The sequence below is a fragment of the Oryzias latipes genome, chromosome 14, assembly GCF_053564925.1.
Source record: "Oryzias latipes strain Hd-rR chromosome 14, Olatipes_Hd-rR_3.1".
NCBI lineage: Eukaryota > Metazoa > Chordata > Actinopteri > Beloniformes > Adrianichthyidae > Oryzias > Oryzias latipes.
The window spans coordinates 25,600,699-25,626,016 of NC_136250.1; the positions used below are offsets into that span (position 1 = coordinate 25,600,699).

General features: G+C 40.7%; 1 protein-coding gene across 4 annotated transcripts; it reads left to right on the plus strand.

Annotated features, from left to right (window-relative positions):
* The first annotated feature begins 5,545 nt into the window (after window positions 1–5,545).
* LOC144983625 (uncharacterized) lies at window positions 5,546–23,832 on the plus strand. Of its 4 annotated transcripts, none has more exons than XM_078930550.1 (6): window positions 5,546–5,646; window positions 13,680–14,228; window positions 15,335–15,540; window positions 21,301–21,403; window positions 22,100–22,260; window positions 22,496–23,832. In XM_078930550.1, the coding sequence occupies exons 2-6, from the start codon at window positions 13,779–13,781 to the stop codon at window positions 22,545–22,547; spliced, it is 972 nt and encodes a 323-aa protein (XP_078786676.1). In that variant the 5' UTR covers window positions 5,546–5,646; window positions 13,680–13,778; the 3' UTR covers window positions 22,548–23,832. The 4 variants fall into 4 exon arrangements, with proteins under 4 accessions (XP_078786676.1, XP_078786679.1, XP_078786678.1 ...); XM_078930553.1 differs by having other exon boundaries at window positions 5,547–5,646; window positions 23,253–23,832; XM_078930552.1 differs by lacking the exon at window positions 5,546–5,646 and adding an exon at window positions 5,708–6,532.
* Window positions 23,833–25,318: the final 1,486 nt, after the last annotated feature.

Sequence of the window (25,318 nt, forward strand, 5' to 3'; positions counted from 1 at the left end):
GTTTTGTTTTTTCTTTTTTCCTTCAACACCTTAACTTGACAAGTTTTTAACAGTTTCATGAGTCAATCGTTGCAATCAGAGAGACTTCTGCTCCTGTCTGCAGCTATTCTGCTCCAACCATTTCAGCTCTGAAGGTTTCTTCTCCAGAACAAAGCGAGTTGTTTCACACCTGTGGAAACCTACTAACTTTCAATAGACGCAAGCCAACCAATATTTAGTTTCACAAACATCACAGAATCCGATGTATCACTGACCATCAATTTACTCAAACCGTCCAGATGTAAAGACATTTTTGGCTTGGACACAGTGATGTTCAAGAACCTCTGTTCATCACTGACACCCCCCATTACCAAAATTATCAATCTATCCCTCTCACAAAAAACATTCCCGAGCACTTGGAAACCAGCCATTGTCTCTCCCATTTTTAATAGTGAAGACCTTCATTCCATGTCCAACTACAGACCCATTAACATTCTTCCGACGGTGTCAAAGATTGCAGAAAAACTGGCAGCTAAATAAATTATAAACCACCTCGACACCACACTACATTCTCTCTATCCTATGCAGTTTGGCTTTAGAGCCAATTACTCCACGGAGACCGCTACCTGTTTTTTCACTGAAAATATCAGGATTCTGCTGGACCGAGGGGGGTTGTAGGTGCTGTTTTCCTGGATCTTAAGAAGGCTTTTGACACTGTTGATCACAAAATCTTACTGTCAAAATTATTCATTTTTAACTTTTCTTCTGATGCACTGCAATGGATTGACTCTTACCTCACTGACCGCTCCCAGCTTGACAAAGTCCAGTCATTTAAATCTGCAGTTCTCAGTCTGCCAACTGGTATTCCCCAAGGATCAATTTTGGGACCTTTGCTATTTTCACTGTACATTAATGACCTACCATCCAGTTGTCCTGATGTTTCTGTGCAGATGTATGCTGATGACACTGTAGTACATGCTCATGGCAGTAATTCCTCTCAGGTGGCTCAAAAGCTCACCAATGCCATGGTTAACATCACCGCTTGGTTGCAATATTCCTGTTTGCAGCCAAACACATCTAAAACAGTTGCAATGTTTTTTCACCAAGTCCAATAATAAGCTCACTGCTGAACCAGATGTTTTTGTTTCAGGAGAAAGGCTACAGATTGTATCAGAATACAAATATCTGGGTGTCATACTGGATTCAAAGCTGTCTTTCAAATCACACCTCAAAAGGGTCTGCAACAGAATCAAATTCAACCTCAGTAATTTTAGACACATTCGCCACCAGATGTCCACACAGTCAGCAAAAATGTACATGCACTCTATGATTTTCTCTCATATCACTTACTGTTTGCCTGTCTGGTCACAGGCTTGCAATACATCTTTAAAACCTCTCCAAACATTATACAAACAAACTGTTAAAACTTTGGATACAAAACCCAACATATTTCACCATTGTACAATATTACAAAAACATGGTTTACTGACTTGGGACAACATGGTCAAATATTCAAATCTCTGTCTCATGCATGTACAAAATCCTTCATGGCTTATCATCCCCTCCTCTTCACCAGTTTATTAACATCCGGACAGCAGATCACAGCAGAACTCGGAGTGCAGTCAGAGGAGACTGTATCATTCCCTTTAGAAAAAGCGTTTTTGGTCAGACTGCTTTTTCTGTTAGAGCTGCTACTGAGTGGAACTTCACACCTGTTACTATCAGAAATCAAAACACATATCATTTATTCAAGACACAATTAATGAAATGGCTCATTGACAATCAGAGCTGTCAACACTAAGTACCTTTCCTCTCGCTGATCCTCACTACTGTCATGTCTTTTATATGCGCGTATGTTCTTACATTTGTCTGATTTTGGATTGTTTTATCACTAATTTGTTTTTAGGTTAACTGCTTATTTTATTGAATGCATTGTTTAATATATATATATATATGTAATGTTATGTAAATATGTAATTTTACTTTGATCTTTTAGGGTGATTTTGACATCTTCCCAGGGACTGCAGATGAAAAATAGCCCTTTGGCTAACTCTGGCTTATTGACAGAAATGTTTATTAATATGCGCTGTCCCCTATATTAAATAAATAAATAAATAAAATAAATAAATAGATAGATGTTTCAGCTTTTGTCACAGATGTTCATCAGGATGTAAATTCTTAGGACACTTTGGAACACTCAAGATTTTGGTCCTTTTTTCATCCGTTTGTGTTTTTGGATCCTTGTCCTGTTAATAAATCTATGAAGACTGAGATCAAACGTTCTAACACCAGCCTGGAAATTTGGCTCCAGATTGATTGGAGGTCTGTAAGGCAAGGCAAGGCAAGTTTATTTGTATGGCACAATTCGTACACAAAGTAATTCAAGGTGCTTCACAAAACAGAAAAATGCATTAAAATCACAATACATCATAGAAATAATCAACGTAAAATTTACTTTAAAAGAAAAGAAAAAAATTGAAAATTGATTCAAAAATAAAGGAAGGTAAGGAAAAAAAGTGCAGATAGGACCTTTCAGTCATATACACGGCTAAACAGAAATGTTTTAAGTCTAAGATTTGAACATGAACACAGAAGAGGCCTGTCTTACGACTTCAGGGAGGCTGTTCCAGATTTTAGCTGCAGAATATTGAAACGCTGAGTCCCCTTGTTTAGTTCTGACTCTGGGAATCAACAGGAGGCCGGTCCCTGAGGTCCTCAGAGTACGAGATGGTTCATATGGCACCAACATGTCAGAGATGTACTTTGGTGCTCGGCCATGGAGAGACTTGTACACAAGCAGAGCTGCTTTGAAGTCTATTCTTTCAGGTACAGGGAGCCAGTGCAGAGACCTGAGCACAGGACTAGTAGATGTCATTCACCGTCACAGGTTATTTCTGAAAACACAAGAAAATACGAAAACACTGACACAAGAGCCCAGTATGATTTCTCACCTCTGTCTCCAACAGCTCTGCAGATGCCTGTCCGACCTCCTATTTTATTTAGAATTGGTTGCCCTGGTTACAGAAAGAGTTATGAATCTAACAGATGCAAGGTCAGTAGTTCCTGCTCATCAGTTTGTATCCCAAACTCCCTCTTCTTTGTCAGACATCTCCTTCTATTCTGGAGATGTAAAGAAGAAAAAAATCCCAACACAGCAGCCTTCAATGTGTAGGTCAACAGAGTATGTCAGATGCAGCAAAGCAGCCCAGACCATAATTAAGCCTCCTTCATGTTTCACAGCAGATATAAACTTCAAAAGGTTTTCTCATGCACTTATGTCATGCGTGAAGAGGTGTCACACCCACCAAACCATCCCCTCAAATAACCAAAAGTTGGACATCATGGACAGAAAAGGCTGTTTGGCACAAAAACAGGTTTTTTACAGGATGACTGAGTCTGAGTCAGAAACTTGGTGATCCTTAACAGCAGTTTTGGTTCAGACCCTCCAGCCGGGCCTCAACGGCTTCAGCTTTTCTTGCACTTCCGGGAACGACCTGGATTTCAAAATAAAGTTTCCGGTAAACCATAGAGAAAGGGGGGGAGGGGGAGGGGGGTAAACAATGCAAAGGTCACGAAGTGTCATGATTTTAATGAGTCAGTATTTATCGTATTTAAGTATTTATCGTTATTATTTTTTAAACAACCATTCCCTGGCTTTGCACCAATGACTGTTTATGAGAAGAGTGCAGTTGATGCTTTGCTCCAAAGTTCCTCTATGACATGTTAGTCCCACATCAACCAGCTGAGATGGTCCACATCTGAGGACTGCATCCCTCCAAAGATGAGGGCTGGGTCCTTCATCCACTGGGTAGACCAGATGTTAGCAGCTGTGAATTCCAACAAACCAACACAAGGCTCTGCAACCTGAGGCCCTGGAGCCACATGTGACTCTTTCCTCCCTCCATTGTGGCTCTCTGGTGAAAGAAAAAGGAAATGTTATTAATTGTAAAAAAAGAACAAATTTATTTGGCGATAGGGCAAATCAAGTAAAACAAAACAGTTGGAAAAAAATAAACTTTATTTGTACTTACTCGCCCAGGAGGCTACAGACTACAGTACCCATAATGCTCCAACAATCCATCAAGTGATGCGACTTCGTCTTAACCTTTTGATTATGACGAAGTGTTTACAAATCTTTTGACAGATTTTTAAACGCTGTGTACCACAGAAAAATGATTTGAGGTCATTTAGCACAACTAGAATTCCCAGCAAGATAAGGGCCTGGATGCAACTTATGATCCAAAAAATATGTCTGGGTCACTTTGTTAGATCTAGTTTAATTTTTATTGTTAGGTTTATGAGTTTATGGTTAAGGAGCACCAACAAATACAAGCTGTAGAGGCCTGGTTGTTTTTTCTGTCATTATTGCTGACTTTACATTACGGAAGACTACATTTGCTGCCTTTGGATGTGACACATGACAGAAACTATTTCATATTCACAAAAAAAGGCTATTTTCTCTTTATATTTGTGTTTTCTTTATGCCAGAAATAAACAACTTAATAAAAAACAACTTTCACAATTTGTCATTTTTTTGTTCAGTTTTATGTGACACACAAACAGAAGAATATGTTCTTTTGTTTCTATTGATGTTCATTCATGAAGCCAACAGAAATGTTTTTTTTAAAACTTTATTTACAATTGAGGTATCATACATTTAATAACGAACAATAACCATGTAATCAACATTACCTCGAAGATCAATCACCATTGCCAAACATAACATGTTAGCATAGAAAATAGAGAATAGAGGAAAAATAAATAAATCAATGAACATAACACACAAATACATTAAAAAAAATTAAATAAAAATAAAAATTTTAAATAGTCTACTACTGATTAGGGGTTCTTGTGAAGTTTGTATTTCTGAACAAAACTAAGCAATTTCAAGCCATTCTTCTTTTTCATATAATGAAGTGATTGAAAGTAAAAACATTCTTTATGAAATGTGATAAAAATTTGGTTTGGTCTTCAAATATTTATTTTTGTGTATATAATGTATATATATATATTTGCCTGTAATGAACTGGCATTACAATTTTGGAAGAATACCAAAAGCAGAAATCTTCCCAGAATGTTTTTATAACTCCACAGTTAAAGAATAAATGATCCACAGTCTCAATGTCCTTTAGCCAACAGAAATGGTTGGAATTGATAGTTTCATAATTGGTGTCAGGGTTGTATTCAGCTCAAGAAAATAATAACAAAGAAATGTGCCAGAACCAGCCAGCCTTATAAAAAAAATACACAAACTGATGTGTTTTAAATGTGAACCCACTACATACTAAATCGAATTTAACTATACAAGTGTGTTTTACTTATGTGATTAATAAAGTAAAATAAGTGATATATTTTGTTCTTGTGTCTGTAAGTGTCAGGGTTTTGACTATTTCTTTGAAAAAGAGAAGAACCACACAGGAAACCAGAATTTTTGTTAAACTTCTGCAAAAGGAGTGGATGTGTCACAGCTGACTTTCCTGTGTCCTGTGACAGCACAGGCAACCATAGGCTGATTTTATGCACATAAATACACAGAGCCATTGCATCACTTGCTTCCCGCCCATATTTAATAAATTTGCCTGCTGCAGGGTGAGAGCTAAGAGCAGATCGGATCGGAGACGGGACACGTTGCTGGTTGCTGACTCTTCTGGCCCTCCCATTGCAAAGGTTGGAACACTTATGCAGACTCGTGTGTGTTTTGTTCTCTTTCCCATTACACAAACAGGCTCTCTGAGGTCCTGAACCATCTGAACCTGGGGAAGCCGCAGACATTTTTACAAACAGCAAATCTTAAAAACACTATCCAATATCCTCAAATTTAAGCCAAAGTCAGAATCCAGAAAATGCAAGAGTTCAGTGTGTGACCCTCAGTCGTGTTCAGCTTGGATAAAACACAGCGTAACGTTAGGGTGTGGACTTTTTCTTAGGAGTAAGCCTGCACGTGTTTGCTTCAGTGTTACAGTTTAACATCTGTGTTCTTGGGGTAAATTTTAGGCCGTCTTAAAGAAAGCCAAAAAACCCCAAAAACACATTCAGTCAAAGCCAAACTAAGGCAGCACATTACAGAACCACAGCCAGGCAGAGAACTTCAATAAGAACCACCACAGTTTTACAGATCGTCCTGCACAGACAAGAAAAAATTCTTAAGACAAGGTACACTAATGAATTTATGTTTTGTATAACATATGTATTCCTGTCGTGGATAATGTGGTTGCATGTCTTTTTTTTAACCTGTACATTACACTTAAAAAAAGCCAAAGAATCAGGGAACTTCATAAGTAGTGGTGACAGCACAGCTCAGTCCCAGCTGACTTTCTCAGAAACGCAGGTGAGGGGTGTGTCGCAAGGATTTCCCCTTCCACACCCACAGACCGCGAATGACAACTCCACACGCAGATTTGTTGAGATTGAGCCCAACGACATTTTCAGACGCTGAGGGCTTTGACTGCAAAAAGAAGAAAGCCACTGTGACCAGTTCCTTACAGGATCTATAGAGGAAGCATCAACTGGTGGCTGGAGTCAAGCCAGCCCGCTCTCATCAAACTGCTGTCAAGTGAGCCGTCTCGCCGCCATAAAAAAAAAAAAAAAAACGCCCCTCTCACCCTCCGCGGGTGGTTTCTCCTCCGAGCTCGGGTCCTCTACCAGAGGCCTGGGAGCGTGACGGTCCTGTGCAGTATCTTAGCTGTTCCTAGCACTGCGCTTTTCTGGACTGAGAGGTCTGAGGTCTTTCCAGGTATCTGTTGTAGCCACTCCTCCAGCTCGGGGGTTACTGCCCCGAGTGCTCCAATTACCACAGGCATCACTGTCACTTTCACTTTCCAGGCTTTCTCCAGTTCTTCTCTGAGCCCCTGGTACTTCTCCAGTTTCTCATGTTCCTTCTTCCTGACGTTTCCATCACTTGGCACTGCCACATCCACCACAACGGCTTTCCTCTGTTCTTTATCCACCACTACGATGTCTGGTTGGTTCGCCATTACCATCCTATCAGTCTGGATCTGGAAGTCCCACAGGATCTTTGCCCTCTCATTCTCTACCACCTTCGGAGGTGTTTCCCATTTTGACCTTGGGGTTTCCAGTTCATATTCTGCACACATGTTCCTGTATATTATTCCAGCCACTTGATTGTGGCGCTCCATGTATGCTTTCCCTGCCAGCATCTTACACCCTGCAGTTATGTGCTGGATTGTTTCAGGCGCCTCTTTGCACAGCCTACACCTTGGGTCTTGTCTGGTGTGGTAGATCTGAGCCTCTATTGCTCTGGTGCTCAGGGCTTGTTCCTGGGCTGCCAGGATGAGTGCTTCGGTGCTGTCCTGTAGGCCAGCCCTTTCTAGCCATTGGTAGGACTTCTTGATATCAGCCACTTCAGTTTTGGTCCGGTGGTACATCCCATGCAGGGGTTTGTCCTCCCATGAGGATCTGTCCTCCAGCACTGTATCCTCTGCCCTCCATTGCCTGAGACATTCACTGAGCACACTGTCAGTTTTATATACATTCTGAAAATTATCAGTCATTAACAGAAAATGGATATTGTAACTTGAAGAGAATCTATCAGATTAGAACCGGATCACAAAAACTACGTATAACTATAAAATGGACTCAGTAGGGGTGGGATTATATAAACTCCTTTCCATTTTTTTTCAAGCAATAAATGAAGCTCCACTTGACTTTAGTTAATGATCACTGTTTTTAGTAAAGCAGATGTGATGAAAGCGTTTTTTGTTTTGTTTTTTTTTTCTGCTTTTTTTAAATCTATGCATTTAATCATTTCTGTAAATTTGTGTACATTCGTTATTGCTTTGACTACAATGTTTGAGATCAATCGATCAACCAATCAATCAATCAAAATAAAGAAATTCCTTAAAATATACAAAGTGATTTTCTGACCAAATCTTTGTTGTGTTGGGAGAATAGGGTCAGCTTGAATGAAATATTTCCTCATGTTATGTTTATACAATCTTATTTATTTTGCAACGTTTTCGTAAGGAATATGATTTTAACTTATTCTGCGAATATATTTCTAAATTTACCAAACGTTTACTTAATGATTTTCTCTTCACTGACCTATTTTATGATCATTATGTTTGGGGTGGGTTAATGTATGGAAAGGATGCAAAATGATTGTGAAAATGTCAGTTATTGTGTTCATTCTGAAAATTGTTCAAATTGTCCAAAATTAAGAAACTCTTTTGTGTTTCACCTCGTTTTGTGTGTTCATTCTTTAGTGACTTGACTAGTTTTCAGAATGAATTGTTGCAACGTTGTGTTGATCACCTGGCTCAGGTGTATTCAGTCGGAGGGAAGGGTCAGCTGGAAGACAGCAGGGGGGGATCTGCATGGAGGATCAGGGTAGAGCAGCTCTGGTTTACAGACTGTTGCTTAGGCTGCTTGAGAATACGCCTTAAATCCTAACTGCTGCTTATTCATGGTTTAGTTAGACATTTCTGAAAGTGTTAACAGTTCCTTAAGTGGACTCATTAACTTTCAAATGTTTCTCAAATGTTGCTGTTTATTTACACAAATAATGACTGAATTACTTCAAGTGACTGGCCTCTTGGACATCCTACATTTAATAAAAACATTTACTTTGATAACAATTTCTGATAAACAATTATGCACATGAAACCACAGCCTTTTAGCTCACCTCAGACCTCTTAGCTTTTCTTTGAAAAGGTCAAAGGTTTGTATCCAACCATGGTTATAAAGTCACTCCCATTATATAAACTGACAGTGATTCTGTAGTTGAGACTTTGTTAAATGGGCAGTTGGGAAAGTTAAATGTACATGAAGTCATGATTTGACCCTGAAATTCCTGGAATTCTAAGCAGGAAACAGAAGCGTGCCTGTTTCTCATTACAGTAGACCTCTCTGTCTGCACCTGTATTTGTGTGTTTAAACTGTTTTTGGTGTGAAAAAATTTATATTTCTTTGTAGTGTGAACTTGTTGTTAGGTTCTCAAATATGATATGACAGTTTCATCTATTTACTTGTACAGACGTTTCATCTGAAGTCAGGTGAATACGTGTTTCATTAAAATCAGAATCAGCTTAATTGGCCAAGTATGTACAGGGAATTTGTCTTTGGTGTCTTTGCTCTCGTACAAACTAGCAAGGTATAAAGAAGTGTAACGGGGTAAGACAAAAAAAAGGATAGATAACAAAAAATAAAGTAATATAAGGTAGATATAGGAATAAATAAACACACCTAAACGAGAAAAATGACTAAGTAAAAATTCAGCAGTAGTTCTGGTGTGACAGTTTCTGTGGTTTTGTTTCGTGTTCTTGAGTGGTCAGGAGTCAGGAGTTCATCAGAGTGACGGTTCGTGGTTTTGGTGCGCATTGTTCTAAAGCGCCGCCCTGACAGGAGGAAGCTGAAAAGGCAGCGTCCGGGATGAGAGGGGTCTTTTACGATTCTGCCAGCCCGCTTCCTGACCGTGGATCACTACAAGTCCTGAATGGAGGGAAGGCTGGAACCAAAATCTTCTCAGCAGATCTGATGATTCTCTATAGTCTGTTCCTGTTGTGTGTAGTTGCTGATCCAAACCAGACCGTGATAGATGTGGTCAGGACAGATTGGATTATTGCAGTATAGAAGATGGTCAGCAGCTCCTGAGGCAGGTTGAACTTCTTGAGTTGTTCCAGGAAGTACAACCTCAGCTGAGCCTTTTTCCGGAGTAAGACAATGTGAGAGGTCCACTTAAGGTCCCGTGAGATGGTGGACCCTATGAACCTGTGTGAGTCTGTTGAGAGGACAGTGGTGTTGAGAATTATGAGTGTGGGGTGTGTGGTAGGGGCGTTCCTCCTGAAGTCCACTGTCATCTCCACCGTTTTAAGTTGGTTCAACTCCAGGTGGTTCTGTCTGCATCAGAGAATCAGCCGCTCCACTTCTCCTCTGTATGCAAACTCATCACCGTCCCGGATGAGCCCAATGACTGCGGTGTCGTCTGCCATCCTCAAGAGTTTCACAGAGGGGGGTCCTGATGTGCAGTCGCTTGTGTGGAGGGAGAAGAGCAGAGGGGTGAGAACACACCCCTGGGGGGCGCCAGTGTTAAGGATCCGGGTGCTGGATGTGGAGCGTCCCAGTTTCACCTGCTGCCCCCTGTCGGTGAGGTTTTGGATCTCGTAGGAGATACAAACAGGGGTATTGTGGAGGTGAACAGGGGTTCCATAATATTTTCTATGATCTTTTCATTATGTATTACAGGGGTTCTATCATATTTTCTATGTTCTTTTTACTATGCATTTAATGGATTCTATATATGCATGTATATTGTATTGCAGTTATATGCTTGATTCCTGCCCTCAGTAGCAGATAACATGTGCCAAGGTCACCAGTAGGACTGTTTTTGACTTTTGGTCTCTTTTTTCTTTCTGTACTGGAGTGTTTATGGAGCCACGACACCTGCAATGCAGACTAGACAAAAACACACCAGTCTAATGACGTATTTAGTATGTTTTCATCTTTCCTTACTGAATAATAAAAAAGCCTTTTTGCCTTGAGGACAGAGAGAGCTGATAGCCACAGAGCCTAACAGGTCATGTTTTTCCACCTCTCCCCTTTTGCAAAAGGTTTGAAAATCCATGCAGAGTCTTGTGTGTCTTTGCATTTTCCAACTGCACATTTCATTTTTGGACGTCCTGAACCATCCGAAACTGTGAAGAGCCGGACGAGACGGCAACAGAAGGAACATCTACTTCTACCCTTCCTCTCCTCTATTGTTGATCATAATTTATCATTTAGTTCTCCATGCCGCTGTTTGGTACAGTGCGATTCATGTATTGTCACTCTTTTCCTCTCCCCTCCTGGGGAGTGGGAGTGCTTCCAGACTCCAGTTGGCTCATCCGTGCTCCAGTTCCTGACCGTTTACCTCGCCTTTGCTCCTGCTCCTACACCTGGCTGTGGTTCCTGTCTCCGGCTCGTCTCGCGCCCCTGACTGTCCCCCCAACCACGGCTGGATGAAGCTCGTCTGCTGGACTTTTATATATGTAGTTGTAGATTTAGATAAGTTAATTCTTCTGTAAGAGTTCTGGTAAATCGCATGTCCGTCCTGGGGGAGGATCCCTCCTTCATGTGGGCACCCCTGAGGTTTCTCCGTTTTTTCCTGAATCCAATTTTTTAGGAGTTTTGCCTTACCGCGAAGGGGGGTCTAAGGGCAGGGATGCCAGTATAGCTTAGTCAGTTTGTTAGTTCATTTTAGTATTTTCCTATTGAACTCTTTGTATTCGTGATCCTTTTGAGTTCATGTTTTACTTCGAAGCCCATCGAGACGACTGTTGTTGTGATTTTGGGCTATACATATAAAATTGAATTGAATTGAACAGAGGAAACTGTTGGGAGGGGTTTTAGCTTTCATATGAGACATTTCTAAAACCAATGGATTCATTAAAAGTGAGGTTTTACGCTTTTGTTTTTACAAAATGGATAAGCGACAAGACTTTTGTCAGGGACTGTATGTACATGGTGGAAACACGTCATGCCACTGGTATTTGTGGAAGGAAGCGGTGATTGACATCAGACCACCCCACATCACCTAAAAAAGGTATTGGTCTGCACACACATGTTCTCACAAAAGCTTATGTAGGATGTCACAGTGTCAGTGAGTCAGCAGCTTCGAAGACGCTCCAATCAGTGCAGTCAAAGCAGGCCTGCAGTTGCATCTTTGACTCATCTTTTCACAGTCCTCACAATGGCTTAGCTGATTTCAGCTTTTGCCTGTAGGTTGGGATGAGATAGACTAGGCAGTGGTCGGAAAGTCCCAGGGCAGCGCGGGCATCAGTGATATGCGTCCTTTATTGTAATGTAGCAGTGGTCCAAAATGTTTGAGCCTCTGGTGGGACAAGTCACGTGCTGTTTGTATTTGGGTATTTCGACCTTGAGGGTTACTTTTTTGAAATTGCTCTTGCTGTCCCACAGCAAAAAACACCAATAAAACTGTCCAGTGTATTCTACTGTACAGACAAATTTATGGGCTGCATATGTCATTTATAATCATGCATGGTATTTGTCTTTTTGCAAATGTTTCCACATTTATAATTATATTTTTTGTTATCACAGCCTCACAAATGTCCTTCATTACAACAGTTTTGTGTTGTTGTTCACGGCTAACCACGGTTAGCTCACGGATATCCAGTTTTCCAAAAAAGTGAAACTGATGTCTGAATAACTTCATGACTTTATGATGAGTTTGTTAATATTTAACAAAGACGTTTGTTTTCTTTAGATAAAAAAACATCTCTTCCTGACTGTAGATCACAGTTTTTTTTGAGTCACAAACTGCAAACATTCCTGTTGAACAGGAAGGAGAAACTTCTGCTGAGACTCTGTGAGCATTTCTGTCTTTAGATGCGTTTCAGCAGGAAACATGAGCGTATTGACATAATGCAGAGTTGTTTGAATTTGTGCGCGCTCCCAGTACAGGGGTCAAGGATTCAGGAAGGGGATTTGTGCTTTAACACAGCAAATAGAACTTGCAGCTGGAAATACAGAAGACCAGAAGAAGGACGCTTCAGGGAATGAGCTGAGAAACAAAGACAGACGAGGCAGGAGAACCGACTGAGAAGGAGCAAAGATCATTTTTCTTTTTGTGGAAGCATTTGTGTAGCATAATTAAAAATAAAAGTCAATACCAGAAATGCTTTTTCATTTTCAAAATGAAGCTGTGTGTTGATTCAAAAATAAAATGAAAAAGCAAACAGCTTTTTCTTTTTCTTCTTCAACACCGCTCATTCTGTCACCTCATTAAAATGATAAAGAAAACTGTATTTGAGATTTCATTTTCAAAAAGTTCTCCGATAAATGTGTAGCAAAATTCAATTAGAAATATCTAATTTGATAATTAAAATGGATTAACAGAAATGCTTTTTCCTTTTATACAATGTAACTGCATCAAATGAAACAAATAAAATTAGAAATCAATCCTCCAAAATGTTTTTTTCATTTTATACTTCAACTCCGCTCATTCTGTGACATAAGTAACCCTTGTGCTATCCTAGGCACTTTAATGTTGGAAGTTGGGTCATCTAGACCCACTAGACAGTGCTCTGAACCTTTTTTCTTCAATGATTTGTGATCTTCTCTGGTGTCCATGGATTACATGAAATCTTTCCACCTTTATCCACCTTTGTCATGGTAGGGAAAACACGTCAATGTAAGGGTGGGGTCATCTAAGATAGCACAAGGGTTAAAGCAGCAGAGGCTGACCAAAGTGCTTAACAACGTAGGATAAAAACAAAACAACAATCTAAAACAAACAACATAAAATCAATAAAAACATCAACTCTCACTGAGTTATAAGCCAGGGAGAAAAAGTGAGTTTTCAACTTGGATTTAAAAGCATTCAGTGAACAGGCCTGCCTAACCTGCATAGGGAGTGCATTACACAAGAAAACACACACACATGCATGAGGAGAACACACAAACTCCACACAGAAAGAACCTAGCTGGGATTTGAACCAGGACCATCTCACTGTGGGTTAAGAGTGCTAACCACTACACCACCATGCACCCCTTCATTTGTTCTGTGTTTTTATTTTAAATAAAAGGCATTATTGTTCAGGAACAACTGGTGTTGTCAGAGTTTTACAGAATTTCTTCACATGAAGAAACTAAAGAACCTGAACCTGTTTCTTCTTGATGGATCTCCAGTCTGTGTGCACAGATCCTACAGTCACTAACATGACCTGCATTTGCTCTGTCTGCTGCAGGACGGCTCCACGTCGCCAGAATCAGACGCTCGTCTTTCCAAAGCAACACATCAACCCTCAGTCAGGACTTGATTCTGGTTCATCTTCATTCACCTGAACATGCAGCAGCGAACAAACAGGAGAAAATACCCCGAGAATTATGTAGAAAAAAGGCATTTAAAGCTGCCTGAGTTGAAGGAGGCAGCTGAAGGATGTAATCTTTCTAACTCGTACATCTACAAAGACAACATCCCAGCATATCCTCAACCAAAGTTCCAGGTCAGTTTTCTGAAACATGACACATCAAGTGTGGGCTTGGAAGGAATCCGGCAGGATGAAGGCTTTAGGAATCCATATGGTGGATCCATGCTTTGGTGGAGCCTGCATGTGAGACAGGAGGATGTGGAAGCTGCTGAGAGGAGGCTCATGGAGGAGACGTACCCTAATATGAACGGGCAGATCGACCTGCCGAAATTTGCGACCTCCCTGGCCTTTTCATCAAAATCCCGGTTGGGCAACTTCCGCTTCAGCTTTCCCCTGGATGAGGTGTTACAGGCCTACAGTCAGCAGGTAAAGCTCTGACCCCCAAATCTTCTAGAATGATCTATAATACAAATAAAAAAAAAATGTCCTAAAAATTGTCCTTTAAGATGAGAAGTCTGTAATGTTCATCATGGAAATTCTTCAACTGTGAAAAACAGAATAACAAAAAAAAAATCCAGGAAATAATAATAACAGTTCACCTCAATACTTTGTAATGTAAGCCTGGTTTCTATGACAGAGGTCAAAGGTTTCCTGAAGGTCTTCAACGGGTTTGTATCAACGACTATATAGTGTTTTTCAACCAGTGTGCCAGGTGTGTCGTGGGAAATTACTTATTTTCACTAAAACTAAAAGATGATCATAATTTATCTTCACCAGAATATCAGTTCTTCAAAAAAAGGCTCAGGTTTCACACTGAGTACAACGCACATGCAATTAAAAAACATCAGAACTGCTGGAAGAGTCAGCAGATCACTTCACACACTGATGCAGCAGGCAGAATATCTACGGGAGTCTGAGAAACCAGCTGTCAGAAATCAGAACTCTGTCTCCCCCTCTGATCTCCAGCGGGATCTCCAGAGTTCTAACCTCACCACATCTCCCATGCCCAGCACACACTACCTGACTCTCATTCACTCAGTCAACCACAGCATACTTAAGATCTGTACTGAGTCAAGCTCAGTGCGAAGTGTTGTTTGTGTCCCTCTGCATTCATTACCGAGTGTTACATTTGGACCTGATCTTCTGTCTTCTGACCCTGACTCTGGATCCCTGGATCCTGACTACCCTGTTTCTCCTCTGATGAACTTATTGGCTGTTATCGACTCCTGCCTGCCTAACCCTCATTTAGCTTTGTGTACTTTTAGCTGAGCTAATAAACCTGCTTTATTTGGATCCAGCTGTCTGCCTGTTTTTGTGACACCAGCACACCTCCCACTAAAAGCAATCCAACCCCCATCCTACCTTAGAGGTGTGTACAGCCTCCAATAACAGAACCAGAGTTTCAGAGAATGCAGTACCACAGCTGGAGTACCAAACACCACCACATCATTGTATTTTGTTCCTACAACACACTGTCTGTTCAGTGGGCCTCTTATTCAGACTAATGAGAACTTCTCCATCTTCTTCCTCAGTTCTGTGCTGGTGGTCAGCCGGTCATGCGGGTCTTTGAGACGGTCCTGTACAAACAGGAAATTATGTACTCAGTGTTGGTCCACAGTCCAAATGGTCCAGAGGACTTCTCCCAGTATCCTTTGTTGGCTGAAGACCAGAACGCCGTCTGCTTCTTCAAAGACGGCAGATTCATCTGGAGGTCAGAGGCCATGTGTGGGACGCACAGGTGAGCCTGAGGAACAGCAGCAAATACAGAGATTTTGTGTATAAATAAAACATATCAGGCCAAAGAACATTTTAGAGCCTATGTCTCCCTTTTTTTCTGTTTTTTCCCCCAAATATTAAATATAAAATCTACTGTAATCACATAAGTTTTGGATCTGAAGACAAGACAAAAAGAAATAGTCTTACTGTCAATTATATTTTCAGCTCAAAACTGTTCTTAAAAATTATCCATCCATTTCTAAGCCCTTTCAGGATCATGTGGTTGCTGGAGCCTATCCCAACCACTTTTTGGTAAAAGCGCAGTACATCCTTGATAGGTCACCAGTTCATTGCAAGGCTCTTAAAGTCATCTCAAAGCTAATTTCTTCTCATCTCTAACTTATAAAAGTCAAAGGCTCTTTAGAAGTTCACAAGTTTTTGAAATTAACTTCAAATGTATTTTCTATTCATCTCCCACTGTGGAAAAAACAGAAATATTCTTTTTTTTTTTTAACTTTTCCTGTCCAACAGCTGGGCAGACAGACGAGAGCTGAGGGCCTCTTGTGTTCGACATATTTTACTTTAACAAGAGGGGTTATTAATCTTCAGACAAACCAAAGGCATGACTGAATAAACCCCTTTTGTAATTGAGGCCAGAAATACAGAAATATTCTTAAATTGATAAACTCTACAGCAGGGGTCGGGAACCTTTTTGGCCAAGAGAGCCATAAATGCCACATATTTTGAAATGTAATTTCGAAAGAGCCATACAATAATGTAGTGTCCCTTCCCCACACTGAGGCACGGAGACTTAACCTCTTTTAAAGTTCTTTATTCTGGTTACTGCAGACCGCAACAAACGCCGTTCAATTAATTCAGCAACTCCTGAATCTCTCCCGCCGAGACGAGAGCGCTTCTCCCAACTTTATATTCCCCTGCTACCGCTGCAGCCCTCCCATTTCCCTTATTCGGCCCATAGCTGAACCCCATTGGTCCAAACTACCTAACAACAGGCTGAGCGACAGAACTGAGAGCCAATCAGATCTCTGCTTGACGCGTTCAATGAACTCCAGAACTTTTAACGCGGCCCAACAGCCATCCAACTCAGTCCGCGACAATTTGTTTAAAACTAAATATACAAATGAATGTGTGCATTTGATTTAATTTCAACATTTTTAAAGTACAATAAGTCTGTGGATTCTTTTTAATAACATTGTTATTCTGTTGCTAATAAATGATGAGTATTTCTCGTGGTATTTTTGCTGATGGTCTAGTCTGGTTGATACGTGGTGAGTTTCTGCTTCATGCAGGCGTTGAGACTTTAAACGTGATCGTAGGTCTGAATGTTCTGTAGATGTGAGACAGACTGCTCACATGCAGACGGGGAGCCAAACACACACTCACACGCCACAGTGAGTGACAGGCAGCGGGTTTTACGTTTTTACAATCCCTGCGCGATTCACCTGCAGCCTGTCCCCACAACCCCTCACCCCCACCCTCTGCTTTCTCCCTCACACATCCCGTCCCCGCAACTGCGCGCTCTTTCTCAGAGACGGGAGCGCGCAGTTTTAGGCACGTCAATTCAAAGGTTTCCAGCTGGTACAAACTCTGTGAAATAATAGATAATAGTAACTGATAGCGCTGGCGCAGATTTCTCTCTCTAAGCACCGCTACTACTGCGCGCTTCTGGCATCGCATCGCGCCCGAGAAGGACTGGTCTAATGAAAAAAAAAACTATAATTAAAGATTTGTCTGCGAGCCACATGTGACCATCAAAAGAGCCATATATGGCTCGCGAGCCATAGGTTCCCGACCCCTGCTCTACAGCAATGTTTTCTCAAATGACTGTAAAGTTTATTGCTTCCATGTTACAGCTGCTTTGCTTTGGGACCAGTATTGAAAAGAGATTTGGTTTAGAATGAAAGACAGTAAACAGCAATCTAAATTCTTTTAGCAAACAATCATACTTCAAACTGGACACATTTGAGGTAAAAAAAAAACGTAAAAAAAAGAAAAATCATGTATTTACTTTGGGATTATACTTAAAGTTGCACTCCAGCTATATATTTTTTAATAGATTTTCAAAGTGTTCCCCATTATCTTTTAACTTGGATTGTGCCATTTTTAGCTCAATTTAAAAAGCCTGTGTCGTTTGCATCTCCTGAGCAGCAGGTTTTCATTAGAAAGCACATACCAGTACACATACCCATTCCACAACAGTGGGTACAGAAGGTCCTGGCTCAAATGCCTTCTTAAAATGAGAAGATTGTAATTGTGCTAAATCCATTGTGAAAATAAATGTAATAATGCAAAAAGAGCTCCGCTGTTGACAACACTGTTGTGGACATCCATTGCTACCGTTAGCTATTTCCGCAAACAGTGACGTCGTTCACCGTTGAGTACTATTCTGCGCATGCGGGTCAATTCTGGGTCATTTCACATTCACACAGGAGATCACAAAAGTTTGTATTTAACTGAAAATGTGAACGGCTTGGAAAAAAAAAAAAAAAAAAAAAAAAAAAAAAAAAAAATCGAATTTTTTCAAAACATCGGAATTGAGCATTAAGCGCTGCAGTGTGAACGTAGCCAAATTACATTTAAGTTGTGTAAACTTAATAGTTATGAGCCAATACAGCTGTTTGGGTTTACAGTGTGCACTACACTTGCACACACCTGAATTACATCATATTTTTCAGTTTTGGAGGACGGCCCATAAATCTATGCTACCTCTTTCATCTTGTGGTTACTGTGCTGTTTTTTGACATTTGTGACTTTAGGTTGAATTTAATTACCGTATATGCTTAATGCAGCTAATGCAATGCTGCACTTGTCAACTTAGCTCCAGACTTTTAGGAGAGCTCACTGCTGAACTTCTGGTTCTTGAAAGAGGTTTTTAACACTGCATCATAACTCTGCTGCAGATCCGTGTCTACACAGTGCCTCTCTCTGCTCGGTGAACATTTCAACATCCGCGCTCACATCTTTCAATCCGACCGATGTCAACACGGCAGAGTGTCAATGAAACCTTGGCTGAACAGTTCAGTTCCAGCATAAATTCTAGTTCTGCGCCACGCTCGCACCGTTGGGTTTGAAAGACGTTGCGATTTTTGAAAAGCTCACTGCACGGACAGAAGCACTGTGTAGGCACTGATCTGAAGCAGATCTTCTGGATGATCTCCATACAGCTCATTAATGACAACCGCACATGTTTCTTTCACTCCACCTGCACACGACACCATACTACGTATACATTTTAATCCATAAAACTGTCATACCCCCTGTGAGTCTAACCTACCCTGCTGTGTTTACAACCCAACTTCCAAACCTTTAGGTCATTCATATAGTGTTACGATAGAAGGTTGAGGAAGTACCCAGGTGCAGAGAGGATGCAGGAGGTTCCAGGAAACAGGATCTTTAATAACTAAATGAAACAAACCAAAATACCACTGCTGAGCAGGACTGAAACACTCGAAAACCTGAATCACTAGAAAGACACTGAAACAGGGAACATCAAAACTATGCAGCAGCACAGGAGGAAGGGAAAGACAGGACTTAAATACATACAGATAAACGAGACACAGGTGGAAACACTCAGGGCAGATGGGGACCAAAAGCTAAACTCGACACAACAACAAAACTGGAAACCTTACAAAATAAAACAGGAACTGAACTCAAATTCTGACAGAAACAAAAGATTTCCAGAACACAAAGGTAAAGAAACTAAAACCGTGACATGTCGCCCTACAGTAGGTAAGATTATCTGATAATGTAGGACATTTGTAGCGCTTTCTTAGCTTGCTCTGACCTACAGAAGATTTGTTCGACTCATGGAGCCAGAGTGTGTGGATAGAAAACGCAACACAGGGATAAAGCAATCAATTGACTGTATTTAAACAAAGAAAACAACAAAACAATAATTTGAGACAGTGGAGAAAGGAGTGTCCAGGGATCCACAAGGATATTTTTCAGTCTTTGGTGTTCAAAGTTCCTTTTTCCTTTGGGTATGGCGTCTTTTGCGAAGTTCCTTTTTCCTAGGTTCGTAAATCAAGTTTTTCATTGAGAGTTCGTGGGTAGCTCGCCATGCACCATTCCTATATGGTGCAGATCAAAAAGTTCTTCCCATAAGGATAGAAGTGGGGGTGGAAAAAAAAACCTGACCTAAACAAGGTCAAACAAATGATAGATTAGACACATTATTTACAACACATACTATTTACAAGACATTATTATTTACAACACATACTATTTACAACAAGTACAGTAGTCAACTGTATGTCATTGTAAGAAAAATAATCAAATAAGGTCCTAACAAAATTCGTAGGAACCTTTCAAATTCTAGGCCTATAAATTAAAGGGTTTCAATGGGTTCCAATGGTTTCAAAAATAAAGTGCACTTTTAATCATTTAGCTTTAGCATTCATCAATTCAGTATAAATCAGGAGAAAAAACAATAATGATATTAATGAATGAATTCAAAACCAAAATGGCCGACCAAAACGGAAACAAGTTGAAAAGTCCTAAAACGGACAAAAAACTGAAAATTATTAACTGAAATATTTCCAATTTCAAGAGAAAAAAAAAAAGACTGATCAAAAATCTGTATGTTGTAGCCACACTAGCATGGCATTTCTGTGAGGTAGAAAGCCTTTGAAATACTGATGTACTGCTATGTGTGTGACCCGATCGCATAAACTCAACGAAGAGTAGTTAGTTCAAGGTGTGGTTGTTCAAAGAACTAGTCCAGTAAGATGTTACAGAGTTTTGTCTCAAGTTTAGATAGCCGACAGCTATAGGAGATGCAGCCAGCCACAGCAGATCAGCAACAGCCAGAGCATGGATGACAGGAAGTGGCTATGTGACCCGGATGTTAATATAGGGAACTGGCCCCACCAAAATAAGAGCGCTCAGGTGTTTCAAATCTGGTAATGCAAGTGGGGCACTGATCCGGGTTACACATTTCAACAGCTATTTCTATAATTTTGTGCTAGGAGAAGGAAAATTTTCACGAGGTTAGACAGATCGTAAGAGCAGCAGGCGTTAAGGGAGAACAGCTGCGTCCAACTCTTCGTCTCGGTCCCAATCGAAAAGGCACTGCGGGGCGACCCTGGCCTCAATACACACCCCTGGGGGCCTTAGTGGTCTTCCACCTGTAGTGGATTTCCGATGGCAGAAAGAATTTGAGCTCAGTGTATTTAAGAGCGCATCATGCAGCGACGTATGGATCAGAGGATGTTCGATGAGCTGTTATGTCAATAAAGTTACGTACTGACGAGAGGATGATGATGTGCTGACAGATTTAAAAAAAAGTATTTTCATTTTTTTGGTTATTTGTCTTTGATGGTCTGATATCTACCCTCATGTTCTTCGCCGTGATCAACAGATGTTATGAGCATCCCTGGTGTGAGGAGTCATGATATGTCAAAGGGAAATGTAGGTTTTGACAGAGACATGTCCTGCGTTAAAGGTATAAAATTTAATTAAAAGGGTACCTGTTAGGGTCGCCTTTTAAATTAGTCATTTTGAACAACAACAAATACAATTCAACCAAACTGTGGGGTTGGGGGTATGTGACATGAACTTCCAGTTCCAGTAAAGGGCTTCTGGTTCCGGCTAATGATGTCTGTGCTACCTTGTTGTCTGCAGCCAGGTCCTCTTAAACAAATGGCCTTCAAGCATCTTTGCAACAGAGGGGAAATACTGAATCATTTTTTTCACACCATACCATAATGTTTAACAAATACATTCTGTTAATTCTTCTTTAATACGTTTTTCTTTCTGACAGGTTCAAGCTCATCCAACATGACAACAACTTAACAGTTGAGGGGATCCCTGACTATTATTATGTGTGGGACAACGTTGCCATCGCTTTCCACGTCGGGCAAACGGTACCTTCAATGTCAGAGCTGCATCTCCATGCCTCTGAACCCTCAGCCTGCAGTTTTCCTCATTCCAGTTCCAGACTAACAAACTACTATCATTCTGCTTAGCTCTAACTGAACATCCTGCTGCTCTGCATCCATCTCCTTCAAAACTTCATCTCTGCAGCTTCTCTTCTCTGTACAGAAGACTAGAACCCTCTAGAACAGCTGTCCTTGTCACAGCTGGACTTAGCTGACCTCAAACTGTTGCAGAATCATGTTGAATCATCAGGGTTCACATGAACTTGTAATACTTGTTAACAAGTATTACACACCCTTATGCTGCAAAAACCTGTGAAACCTCAGGTTTGATTCTCATGATTCTCCAATCATTTATGAAAACCAGTTGGTATAAATATTCTACAGCCAGCTGTGAAGGACAGCAGCTCAACCATGAGGTGTTAGAGCACAGGAACTGACCTTTTTGCTCAATAATTAAAATGGAGAACATTTGAACAAACCTCCAATAAAACCCTAAAGCAGTTCTGCCTGGTCCTGGTTCTCCACCTGTCTCTGTTTTCAGCTGAGTGATTGAAAGCTTTTCAACATGAGATTTAAACTTTGTCTCTACTGCTGTTAACAGGAATACAGTAAAAGTCTGAATAAAACAGTTTGTCTTGTTGAAATAAAAGTGAAGCTAACTAAAACCTTTATTTTGAAAAGGTGCTGAAGTTTGATGTGAATCAACTCAGGCAGAACCTGAAGTCCTGTAAACGAGACTCTGTGACATACAACTACAGAGAAGATCTGACTGCTGAAGATCCTGAAGCAGTGATCAGGAACTTATGGCCAGAGGAGGAAGAGGATGTGCCTTGTCCCTCTAGGTAAGGAAGCTAACAGAGGAGCTCCGCCCCCACGGCATTTTAAACAGTGGGGGCCAACCTATTTGTTTCTTTAACTTTTTGATTACTTATTCTGCTTCTATGAAACCCATCCATCCATCCATCCATCCATCCATCCATCCATCCATCCATCCATCCATCCATCCATCCATCCATCCATCCATCCATCCATCCATCCATCCATCCATCCATCCATCCATCCATTTGTGGGGTGAAGGCTCGGTGCACACAATCACACACACTCACATTCACACCTTGAGACAGATTAAAGTCACCACTCAACCTATGAAGAATGTCTTAACACAGAAAAGCCCCGGCCAGGATTTGAACCGGTGGTAACTACTGCGCCACCGTGCAGCCCTGTTAAAAAAGCTGAAAAACTAAAAAACAACACCAGAAAAACTTTTAAAAAAAAGTTTAATTATTGTTTTTTCCTGGTTTGTAAATTACGGGTTAATAAAGCTGAACGAGACCATCAGATACAGGATCTATTTACGTCATACTTTTGCAGGAACAGAATATTTTCTAATCCAGGTGTAACTATAAGTGATGAGTGTTGCTCATTAGGATGCAGAAAGATTTGGCTGAGCATGATTTGTGCAGATAACAATGACAACAACTTTAAAGTGACCTGAGCGGTTTATGAGAGGTCAACAAGTAACCTAAAGATCCAACATTTACTGGTGGATTTCATGGATCCACTGAGGGAAGAGTTAGTCTTCATGTTTACAGTCAGATGAACAGTGGTGGTCGTTCTGTCAGCAAAGCTTTTTTTACTCCGATTACCAAGCAGTGAAAAAACAGGTGTTTGTGTTGCTCCTCAGCCTCTGAGCAGCTTCATCCTGTCTGTAGACGTTTAGTGAGTGTGGAGGGGGTAAACCTGAGTTCTTCCAGACCTGGACACTGCATTTGTATGTGAGGATGTGACGTTTTCCAACTGTAAAATCCCAAACATCTTCTCTGTGCTGTTTCAGAGACGATGAAGCTGCACTTCCTCAGCCCCCCTCCTGAAACCCCCCCTCCTCTGACCAACCTGCAGCTCCTCCCACCTGCGACGTCTTCTGCTCTTAAGCCAATATTTACATTTTCAACTGTTTGCTCTGAAATGCCTGCTTTAGCCCCTCCCCCTTTTGTCCCCACCAATCACAGGCCTGTGTCAAGTTGTTGATTATGCTGATGATTCTCTTTCTAAAGATGAATAATAACTAACATGATGACTTTTATTTTGGATAATTTTCCTTCAGTTTTTGTTTTGGGTGATTTCTGATCATGTCTGTATGATCTCAGGACTTTTTACACAATCCTTTCTAAAGTCAGATGTTTTATGATTTTACTGCATGTTGGAGTCATTAAGTGGAGTTCAATATTTTAAGGATTTATTTTAGCAATTGTGATTGTGTGCTGTTTTCTTATTCTTTTAATCTTTTAACCTTTGAGTTAATATCACAGAGAATCAAAGAAGCACTGAGCCTTCATTCAACGGTCAACACTAGATGAACGGAACTGACTTTATGCATGAATTCATGTAATAAAACAGTTTTTGCTTTTCTCAGTGAGTTTTGTTTTTTCTTTTTTTCTCTTTTTTTGCATTCAGAGAGACTTTTGCTCCTGTCTGCAGCTATTCTGCTCCAACCATTTCAGCTCTGAAGGTTTCTTCTCCAGATGTTTCATCTTTTGTCACAGATGTTCATCAGGATGTAAATTCTTAGGACACTTTGGAACACTCCATTGTGTTCATTTTTTCATCTGTGTTTTTGGATCCTTGTCCTGTTAATAAATCTATGAAGACTGAGATCAAACGTTCTAACACCAGCCTGGAAGTTTGGCTCCAGATTGATTGGAGGTCTGTAGACGTCATTCACCGTCACAGTTGTCAGTGTTATTACTGAAAACACAAGAAAATATGAAAACACTGATACAAGAGCCCACAAGAGCTCTGCAGATGCCTGTCCGACCTTCTATGTTATTTAGAATTGGTTGCCCTGGTTACAGGAAGAGTTATGAATCTAACAGATGCAGGGTCAGTAGTTAATAATACACTTGTTGCTGCAGACATGGAAGTCTTGGTTCACAGTTCCTGCTCATCAGTTTGTATCCCAAACTCCCTCTTTTTTGTCAGACATCTCCTTCTATTCTGAAGATGTAGAGAAGAAAACAATCCCAACACAGCAGCCTTCAATGTGTAGGTCAACAGAGTGTGTCAGATGCAGCAAAGCAGCCCAGACCAGACCATAATTAAGCCTCCTTCATGTTTCACAGCAGATATAGACTTCAACAAGTTTTCTCATGCACTTATGTCATGCGTGAAGAGGTGTCACACCCACCAAACCGTCCACTCAAATAACCAAAAGTTGGACATCATGGACAGAAAAGGCTGTTTGGAACAAAAACAGTTTTTTTTACAGGGTGACTGAGTCTGAGTCAAAAACCTGGTGATCCTTAACAGCAGTTTTGGTTCAGACCCTCCAGCCGGGCCTCAACGGCTTCAGCTTTTCTTGCACTTACGGGAACGACCTGGATTTCGGAATAAAGTTTCTGATAAACCATAGAGAAAGGGGGGGGGGGGGGTAAACAGGGCAAAGGTCACATACTGTCATGATTTTAATGAGTCTGTATTTATCGTATTTAAGTATTTATCGTTATTATTTTTTAAACAAACATTCCCTGGCTTTGCACCAATGACTGTTTATGAGAAGAGTGCAGTTGATGCTTTGCACCAAAGTTTCTCTCTGACATGTTAGTCCCACATCAACCAGCTTAGATGGTCCACATCTGAGGACTGCATCCCTCCAAAGACGAGGGCTGGGTCCTTCATCCACTGGGTAGACCAGATGTTAGCAGCTGTGAATTCCAACAAGGCTGTGCAACCTGAGGCCCTGGAGCCACATGTGACTCTTTCCTCCCTCCATTGTGGCTCTCTGGTGAAAGAAAAAGGAAATGTTATTAATTCTAAAAAAGAACAAATTTATTTGGCGATAGGGCAAATCAAGTAAAACAAAACAGTTGAATAAATGAAACTTTATTTGGACTTACTCGTCCA

Excerpts from the sequence above, each read along its gene's own strand:
- LOC144983625 (XM_078930550.1), top strand. The coding sequence starts at position 13,779 with ATGCAGCAGCGAACAAACAGGAGAAAATACCCCGAGAATTATGTAGAA. Across the intron at positions 14,229-15,334 it reads TACAGGCCTACAGTCAGCAG|TTCTGTGCTGGTGGTCAGCC; the intron begins GTAAAGCTCTGA and ends CTTCTTCCTCAG. Across the intron at positions 15,541-21,300 it reads GCCATGTGTGGGACGCACAG|GTTCAAGCTCATCCAACATG; the intron begins GTGAGCCTGAGG and ends TCTTTCTGACAG.